Here is a 9844-nt window from a genome sequence, read left to right on the forward strand (position 1 = left end):
AAAAAGCCAAGAATTAATACTCCCATCAGCTGCAGGGGCTACTAGCCTTCTTAGGAAAAGCACCATTGTTAGCAGTCTAAGAGAAAATAGGGAAGTAGGAAAAGCAAACAAAAACTGCATTTAACATGCAGTTTTTATACAGTAAATAAAAGTTTTGGGAGGCATATGTTTTCAAAACAAATCAGACTTAAGACCTGTTCCAGGGAGAATCCCTATTTCCTGCATCCCCTCATCAGATTTTGAGGAAATTTTTATTGAATTATTATCTACTAAGATAGGTTCTTCCTCAAGTGTTTTATTATGCAGAAGTTTTGTTTTAGTTTTGAACTACCCGTAACTAGTTTGAAATGTTATTTTTGTACTTACATTCTCTGTTTTTGTTTTGTTTTGTTTGCAGTCCTAGCAAATTTCCAAACTATTTTTACATTTAAAAAGGAGTGTGCCTGGCTGGCTCAGTTGGTAACGCATGTGACTCTTGATCTTGAGATTGTGAGTTCAATCCCCACCTTACGTTTAGAGATAACCTTTTACTTAAGATTTTATTTGTTATTTGAGAGAGAGAGCACGAGCAGGGTGAGGGGCAGAGGGAGAAGCAGGCTCCCCGCTGAGCAGGGAGCTTGACGCGGGGCTCGATCCAGGGACTCAGGAATCATGACTTGAGCTGAAGGCAGACACTTAACCAACTGAGCCACCAGTTGGTTAAGATAACTTTTTTTAAAAAAATTTTATTTTTAAGTAATTACTATGCCTATAAACCTATTTTTTTAAGCCTGTGTTTTTATTCATGTATATGTAGGATGGGACATAAAAAGATCTTGGCAGTACTATTGCTGTAGATCTTTCTATATAGTCTTTCTGAGAGGGAAGCAAATTTGTTATCATGTGCTTTTAAAATAATTGAACCAAATAGGCATTTAAGTGTTAAGTCCTAGCCAACACAAACAAATGGAAAGATATTCCATGCTCATGGATTAGGAGAAATAATATTGTTAAAATGTCCATACTACCCAAAGCGACCTACTACAGATACGGTGTAATCCCTATCAAAATACCAACAGCATTTTACACAGAACTCGAACAAATAATACTAAAATTTGTATGGACTGAATAGCCAAAGCAGTCTTGAAGAAGAAGAACAAAGCCGGAGATAGCACAGCCCCAGATTTCAAGACCTACTACAAAGCTGTAGTAATCAAAACAGTATGGTACTGGCACAAAAATAGACATATAGATCAATGGAATAGAGTAGAGAACCCAGAAATAAACCCATGTTTATATGGTCAGTCTACAATAAATACTGACTAATCTTTTGGTTTCAAGTGATAGAAACTTAAGTTACCTTAAATAAAAAGGTTATTAATTCAGAGGTTCTCAGGAAGGTTCTACCTACCACGCTATGGGAAGGGCAGAAATTTGGCTGAGTCTCAGGAGTTACTGGAGCAATGAAACATTGGCAGGATTCTCTGTCTGCTTCCCCCTCTTTGCTACTTTTCTTCGTAAGGCAGCTGTATTCTCAGTCATTGCAGAATTCCTTTACATAGGAGATGTAGTTCCCCACAGATTTTACACTCTTAGCCACTACAGAATTAAACATAATGATCTTTCTTGGCCATGTCAAAAAGCTCATGGGTAGAACTGATGGATGTGGCATGACTTAGTTGCTCTTTCAGGGACCAACTGACTGTAGAGGGTGGGGTACTATGATAGGTTCATGTTAATAAGGTAGCAATCTCTAGACTAGTCAGCTGATTATTTTTACTAACTATGTGGGTGCTTGAAGGACTAGTTCTTAAAAAAAGAGTACTAGACAAAAGGCCATGTAGAGTCTCCTACCATAGGACAGTGGGATCCCATGGTTTTCATCATGTGCTGTGTAAGCCCCCAGAGTCCTTGTCACAGTTCATGGCAAGATCGGTTTCCATAAATAACTTACCACCTTAACTTGTACTGCTAGTCATGTATAAGCACAAACATTGCCTTAGACGATACGTACTCTGTGCAGAAGGAATAAAAGAATAGATGATACTTTTCCAGACATGTATCCACCTAAATAAGTATTCTGTATCTTAAATAATATTATAAAATGATTATCTTTAAGTAATTTCCTAGTATGAAATGACTTTTAACTTCTCACTATCATTAGAAAGATGATCTTGGGCCTTTGTTGGACTCAGAGGTTATGTAAAAGTTTGTCTCAGTCTGTCAAATAATGGTTTTATTTTTACTTTCTGTTTCAGTGAGGAGGTAGATTTGGAACTTCCAAGCACTGAAAATGAATATGTATCAACTTCAGAACCTGATATTGGTGGGCAACCCAAAGTGATATTTAAAGAAAAAACAGTCACTTCTCTTGGAGTCATGGCAGATGGAGTGGCCCCAGTCTTTAAAAAGAGAAGACTTGAAAATGGAAAATCTAGAAATTTAAGGCAACGAGGTGATGATCAATAATTAAAAAAGAGCTTTTTGTATTTGCTTTTTGGACAGCATGGAGACTGTACATCTTGAAGTTCCTCTGTGTTTGTTTAAATGCTAAAAATTTAGATTTATTCTAAATGTATTTTATGTGAATCTAAAATAAATCTTTTTTCATGTGAAACTTATTTTTGCTCCTAAAATGGAAGCCTACCACATTTCATTGTAATACAGTGTATTATGTTCAGTGTCTAAAAATTGCTAATTGTGACATAAGATGCTATGTATCTGTTATTTAAAACATGGAAAAGCAAGGCCTTTATTCCATTCTTATTCAAAAGCACATTCTTACCCTGCATTGAAAATGCATTACTTTTGCACACTGATATTAACTTATCCAAGACCTACGAATCAGACAACATAAGAGAAAATTCACAGGCCCATGATGGTTCAGTTCTGAGGATCCTGTCAGAAGGCTGATGGAGAAAGTGTATGTGTATTAGCTTACCGTACTCTTACTGGTCAAGGGCCAAAGAACAGGACTGCTACTCAGGTACTTCAAATGTAGCCGCTTAATATGGAATGAAAATTCGACCAAAGGTAGATATGTATATTTTCCCAGTTCAGCAACAAGCATTGCTTTTAAACATTATTACTTTGTTAGGCATTATGCTAGGAGCTGAAGATATAAAGATGAATAAGATATATCTTTGTTCTTCATGACTTCTCATGCTAGCATAGTCATTCCCACAGTCATGTACTCTGTTTAACAACCTTACATGTACTGGAAAATAAATTTTAAGGCTTATTTAAAGCTATGTAGATGAAAGCTTGAAAAAAATAGTATGGTCTCTGGCTTCCGTAAAGTTTTTAGTGTTCTCTTAGACAAATGGGAAATGTCTTATTTTCTAGTTAAATTTCTTAAAAAGTAGAATTTTATTTTATCCATTTGAAGTAAGTTTCTTCCCTTTATTACTCAAAATCTTAAAATTATATTTTTTATAAATTGTACAGTATTTAACGTTTGGTAGTAAATATTTGTCTTTTTAAGTTTACTAGTGTACATGTAAGAAAATGATAGCTTATTAAAAACTTTATGAAAAATAATATTGGGGTTTTTTTCCTTCTAATACTCAAGAGAGTCAATGTAGCATTGGTGAAGCAGTATTTGGAGATTTGTCTTTATATTTGTTCAGTCTACTTATTTGGATATTTCATGAATATATAGCATGATGATAAAGAAATATTTTAGATTCCCAATAGCCCATTTGTCATCTACCTAAGCAGTGTATTTTGGTGCTTGACAGTCCTCAATTGAGAAGGTAGTAAAACCATAAATGGAGTGCTGCTCTATTTTACCCCCGTTTAGCTCATACAAAATATGCAAAAAAAAAAAAAAAAAAACCTTATCAGGAGCTTGGGAAGATGGTGGAGTAGGAGGCTCCTGGGCTCACCCCATCCCACGTTTGTAAGTCAATAAACAGGAGCACAATCCAAAGACTGGCAGAACAGACTCCACAACTAAATACAGAGAAGGAACTGCATCTGAAAGTTTAGGAAGGTCAGAAAGGCAGAGGGAGGCTGCCCACGGGAGGGGAGGGAGCTGTGCATGCGGAGAGGGCAGAGAAACGGGCCCTTGCATCAGGGAGCTCACATGGGATAGGTTAATCCCCATAAGGTTTGGCTTGAAAAATCAGAGGGACTGAATTCTTTGTTTGTAAAACCAGTGGGACTTGGAGCCTGCAGCTTTAAAAGTCAACAGACTCAGCCCTGGGCGAGTGATTGCTGGGTTTCCACCCTTAAAGAGCAGCCTACTTACAGAGGCAACATAAAAACAGCAGTTTGCCAATGCTGGGGGAACAGGAGACAGACCTGTTCATACTGAGCACAGAGTATGTTAGGGGACTTCAAAAATGAGGGAGCTGGCAGGCGCATTTTCCTCCCGTACCCCCCAGCATAAACGGAGCCACCTGCGGGAGGTGGCGCTGCACAGACATCACTACGTAACGTGCTACCAGAACACCACACGTACAGTTACCCCAGAGCCCTTGCCTCCTCCAAGCCTGCCAGCCTCGTCCCTGGGCTCAGCCAAGTTTTGGTTTGTTTTTAAAGTTTTTATTTTTTTACGTAATCTACACCCAGTGTGGGGCTCAAACTCCCCAACCTGAGACCAAGAGTCACGTGTTCCCCTGACTGAGCCAACCAAGTGCCCCCTCAGGGCAAATTTTGTTAAAGCCACGCTTACACCCTACTGAGCCACCCGGTATACAGCTGCCCTGTGTGAATTGCTCAGCTGCTGCCCCACGCCCAACCTCACATCCCCCCTTGGCCCCAGCACATAGCCCTCAGCTGCCACAGTGCTTTGGGGGATCCGGCGTAGGACTAGAGCCCCGACAGAAATTTTGCTGACACTACTGCCCCGCTGCCAAGTTCCCCAGCAGGCATGCCCCTCAGAGCTGGCCTGCCTGGGTCCCACAGACACCACAGAGAACAAGGACAGCCCCCTACAGCAGAGTCCGTGCAGATGACCGCACTAAAAGGAAAAGTGACTCAGACACAACAGGGGGGCGTAAGCAAAATGCGTAGGATACTCTCCTAAAGTGCCAAGTTCTGATAAACAGGACACTGCACTGCAGGGCACTCCGGGACCTCCCTTCATAAAGTCACTACTTTGAGGAGCAGAAGACCATGGTCCCTGGGTGGCTCAGTCAGTTAAGTGTTGGACTCCTGATCTCAGCTCAGGGTCATGAGTTCAAGCCCCTACTTAAAAAAAAAAAAAAAAACAGAAGACCTAGCTGACTCTTAACATGCAGAAACAGACACAGAGAAGCAGACAAAATGAGGCAGAAATTTATCCCAAATCAAAGAACAAGACAAATCCATGGCCAGAGATCTAAGCAAAACAGATATAATTAACATGCCTAATAGAGAATTTAAAGCAATGATCCTAAGGATACTCAGTGGACTTGAGAAAAGAGTGGAAGACATGAGTGAGACATTTACCCAGAGATAAGGAATAACATAGCAGAGATAAAGGGCTCAATAAATAAAATGAGAAACACATTTGATGGAATAAATAGTGGGATGGAAGAAGCAGAATTAGTGACCCAGAAGACAGAGTAATGGAACATAATCAAGCTAAACAAAAGAGAGAAAAAAGAGTTACACAAAACAAGAACAGGGAATTCAGTGATTCCGTCAAATGTACTAATATTTGCACTATAGGAGTCCCAGAAGAAGAGAGAAAAGGGGCAAAAAATTTATTCGAAGAAATAATAGCTGAAAACTTCCCTAATCTGGGAAAGTAAACAGATACCCAGATAGATGCAGGAGGCACAGAGAACTCCCATCAAAATCAACAAAAGCAGACCCACAAGTATGGTGCTAAAGAAAAAAAAATCTTAAAAGCAGCAAGACAAAAGAAGTCAATATCTTACAAGGGAAAACCCATAAGGCTAGTAGATTTTTCAACAGAACTTTGAAAGCCAGAAGGGAGTGGCATGATCTATTCAAAGTGCTGAATGGGAAATATCTGCAGCCAAGAATACTTTATCCAGCAAGGCTGTCATTCTGAGTAGACAGATTAAGGCTTTCCCAGACAAAAACTAAAGGAGTCTGTGACCACTAAACCAGCCCTGCAAGAAATATTAAAGAGGGATCTGTGAGTAGAAAGGAGATACCAGGGGTGCCCAGCTGGCTCAGTCATTACAGCATGTGACTCTTGATCTTGGGGTCATGAGTTCAAGCCCCACACTGAATACAGAGATTACTTAAATACATACTTTTTTTTTTCTTTTTAAAGGAGAGACCAAAAGTGACAGTATAAAGGTAGGAAAAACAAAAGCAGTAAAAACGAATATTTCTGTATAAAATTAGTCAAGGAACTCACCAAAAAAAGGATATAATAATATATACCTAAAATATACAGAGGAGAGGAAAAAAGAATGGGTTCAAACTTAAACGACCATCAATTTAATATAAACTGCTATTGAAGAAGAGTTTACATACAAACCTAATGATAACCATAACAGGGGCACCTGGGTGGCTTAGTTGGTTAAGTGTCCAATTCTTGATTTCAGCTCAGGACACCATCTCAGGGTTGTGAGATTGAGCCCCACATTGAGCTCTGCACTCAGTGCAGAGTCAGCTTGTGGTTCTCTCTCTCACTCTCCCTATGCCCCCTCCCCCCACCGCACACTCTCTCTCTCTAACAATAAATAAATAAATCTTAAAACAAAACAAAACCAAAAAACACTAATAGGGTGCCTGGGTGGCTCAGTTGGTTGGGTGTCTGCCTTTGGCTCAGGTCATGATCCCAGGGTCCTGGGATCGAGTCCCAAGTCAGGCTTCCTGCTCGGCAAGGAGTCTGCTTCTCCCTCTCCCTCAGCTACTCTCTCTCTCTCCCTCTCTCTCTTTCTCTCCCTCTGTCAAATTAATAAAATCTTTTTAAAACTTTAAAAAATAAAAATAAAAAAAAACACTAATAAACATGCCAAGAATAAAGAGAAAGTAATCCAAATATATCACTAAGGAAAATCAGCAAAATATGAGAGAACAACAAGAAAGCATCAGAGAAAATCTTCAGAAATAACCACAAAATAAGTAACAAAATTACTTTGAATGTAAATGGACTAAATGGTCTAATCAAAAGATATAGGGTGACAGAATGGAAAAAAAAAATAAGACCCATCTATATGCTGCCTACAAGAGACTTATTTTAGACCTCACTTGTAGATTGAAAGTAAGGGGATGGAGAAACCTCTATTATGCAAATGGATGTCAAAAGAAAGCTAAGGGGTGTTTGGGCGGCTCAGTCAGTCCCAACTCTTGGTTTCAGCTCAGGTTGTGATCTCAGGGTCATAAGATCGAGCCCCACCTCAGGCTTCATGCTGAAAGCAGTGTCTGCTGAAGTTTCTCTCTCCCTCTCCCTCTGCCCCTCCTCGCCTTGCGCTCTCTCTAATAAATAAATAAATCTTAAAAAAAAAAAAAAAGCTGAAGTAGCAATACTTATATCAGAAAAAACAGACTTTAAAACAAAGACTGTAACAAGAAACAAAGACATGATATAATAAGAAAGCGCGAAATCCAACAAGAAGATATAACCAATGTAAATATTTATGCACCAAACATAGGAGCACCCAAATACATAAAACAGTTAATAACAAATATAAAGGAACTAATTGATAGTAATACAATAATAGTAGCATACTTTAACGCCCCACTTAAATCCATGGACAGATCATCCAAACAAAATCAACAAGAAAACAACTTTTTTAAAAAAGATACATTTATTAATTTGAGAGAAAGAGAGACAGTGCAAGTGGGGGAAGGGGCAGAAGGAGAGGACATCCAAGCAGACTCCCACTGAGTGCAGAGCCCAACACAGGCTCATGAGCCATGAAATCAGGACCTGAGCCGAATCCAAGAGTCGGAAGCCTAACCAACTGAGCCAATCAGGTGCCCCGAAAACAATAGCTTTGAATGACACACTGGAACAGAGGGATTTAACAGATATACTCAGAACATTCCATCCTAAAACCACAGAATACACATTCTTTTCAAGTATACATGGAACATTTTCCAGAACTGATCAAATATTACCCACAAAACCTCAACAAATTCAAGAAGATCAGTCATACCATGCATCTTTTCTGACCACAACACCATGAAACTAGAAATCAATCACAAGAAAAAATCTGGAAAGAGCACAAATATATTGAGGGTTTTTTTGTTTTGTTTTGTTTTTTAGATTTTTTATTTATTTATTTGAGAAAGAGAGTGAGAGAGGGAGAGAGAGCACAAGAGCAGGGAGCGGGAGAGGGAGAAGCAGACTCTCTGCCGAGCAGGGAGCCCAATGTGGGACTCGATCCCGGGACTCCAGGATCATGACCTGAGCCGAAGGCAGTCGCCCAACCAACTGAGCCACCTAGGCGCCCCTATATTGAGGTTTTATAACATTCTACTAAACAATGAATGGGTCAACCTGAAAATAAAAAGAAATTAAAAATTACACGGAAATGAATGAAAATGAAACTACAATGGTCCAAAACTTCTGGGATGCAACAAAAACTGTTCCAAGAGGGAAGTATATAGCAAAACAGGCCTACCTCAAGAAGCAAGATAAATCTCAAATAAACAACCTAACCTTACTCCTGAAGGAGCTAGAAAAAGAACAACAAAACCTAAAACCAGCAGAAAGAAGGAAATAATAAAGATTAGAGGAGAAATAAATGATATAGAAACTAATAAAACAATAGACTAGATCAATGAAACCAGGAACTGGTTCTTTGAAAAAAATCAATAAAATTGATAAACTTCTAGCTAGACTTATCAAGAAAAAAAGAGAAAGGACTCAAATAAAATCACGAATGAGGGATGCCTGGGTGGCTCAGTCGGTTAAGCATCTGCCTTCGACTCAGATCATGATCCCAGAGTCCTGGGATCGAGTCTCACATCGGGCTCCCTGTTCAGCAGGGAGTCTGCTTCTCCCTCTGCCTGCCACTTCCCCTGCTTGTGTGTGCTCTCTCTCTCGCTCTCTCTGACAAATAAATAAAATCTTAAAAAAATTAAAAAATTAAATCACGAATGAGAGAAGAGAAATAACAACCAACACCACAGAAATACAAACAAAATATTATGAAAAACTATATGCCAACAACTTGAACAACTTAGAAGAAATTGATTAATTCCTAGAAACATCTAAACTACCAAAACTGAAACAGGAAGAAATAGAAAATTTGAACAGAGTGATAACCAGCAAAGATATTGAGTCGGTAATCAAAAAACTCCCAACAAACCAAAATTCAGGGCCAGATGGCTTCACAGGCAAATTCTACCAAACATTTAAAGAAGAGTTATTACCTATTCTTTTCAAACTATTCTAAAAATTAGAAAAGGAAGGAAAATTTTCAGATTCATTCTATGAGGCCAACATTACCGTGATACCAAAACTGGATAAAGAGAACTAAAAAAGAGAACTACAGGCCAATATTCCTGATGAACATAGATACAAAAATTCTCAATAAAATACTACCAAGCTGAATTCAATAATACATTATCGCTTCTCGGCCTTTTGCCTAAGATCAAGTGAATTCAACAATACATTTAAAAAATCATCCCACCATCATGTGGGATTTATTCCTGGGTTCAAAGGGTAATTCAATATTTGCAAATCAATCAACATGATACATCACATCAATAGGAGGATAAGAACCGTATCATCGTATCATAGATGCAGAAAAAGCATTTGACAAAGTACAATATTCATTCATGATTAAAACCCTCAACAAAGTAGGTTTAGAGGGAACATAACTCAACACAGTAAAGGCCATATATTAAAAACCTACAGCTAACATCTTTTTTTTTTTAAGATTTTATTTATTTGAGAGAGAGGGAGCAAGAGCACACAAGCAGGGGGCGCAGAGGCAGAGGG

At 38.7% G+C, this 9844-nt stretch overlaps 1 protein-coding gene across 1 annotated transcript in view; it reads left to right on the forward strand.

Annotated features, from left to right (window-relative positions):
• Positions 1–3510, forward strand: part of WBP4 (WW domain binding protein 4) — a 63229-nt gene extending 59719 nt beyond the window's left edge. The window contains exon 10 of the mRNA XM_021697922.1: positions 2238–3510. Coding sequence (XP_021553597.1) covers positions 2238–2448 — 211 coding nt within the window. The 3' untranslated portion in view covers positions 2449–3510. The remainder of the gene's footprint in view (positions 1–2237) is intronic.
• Positions 3511–9844: the final 6334 nt, after the last annotated feature.

Source organism: Neomonachus schauinslandi, chromosome 3 (assembly GCF_002201575.2).
Source record: "Neomonachus schauinslandi chromosome 3, ASM220157v2, whole genome shotgun sequence".
In the NCBI taxonomy this organism is placed as follows: Eukaryota; Metazoa; Chordata; class Mammalia; order Carnivora; family Phocidae; genus Neomonachus; species Neomonachus schauinslandi.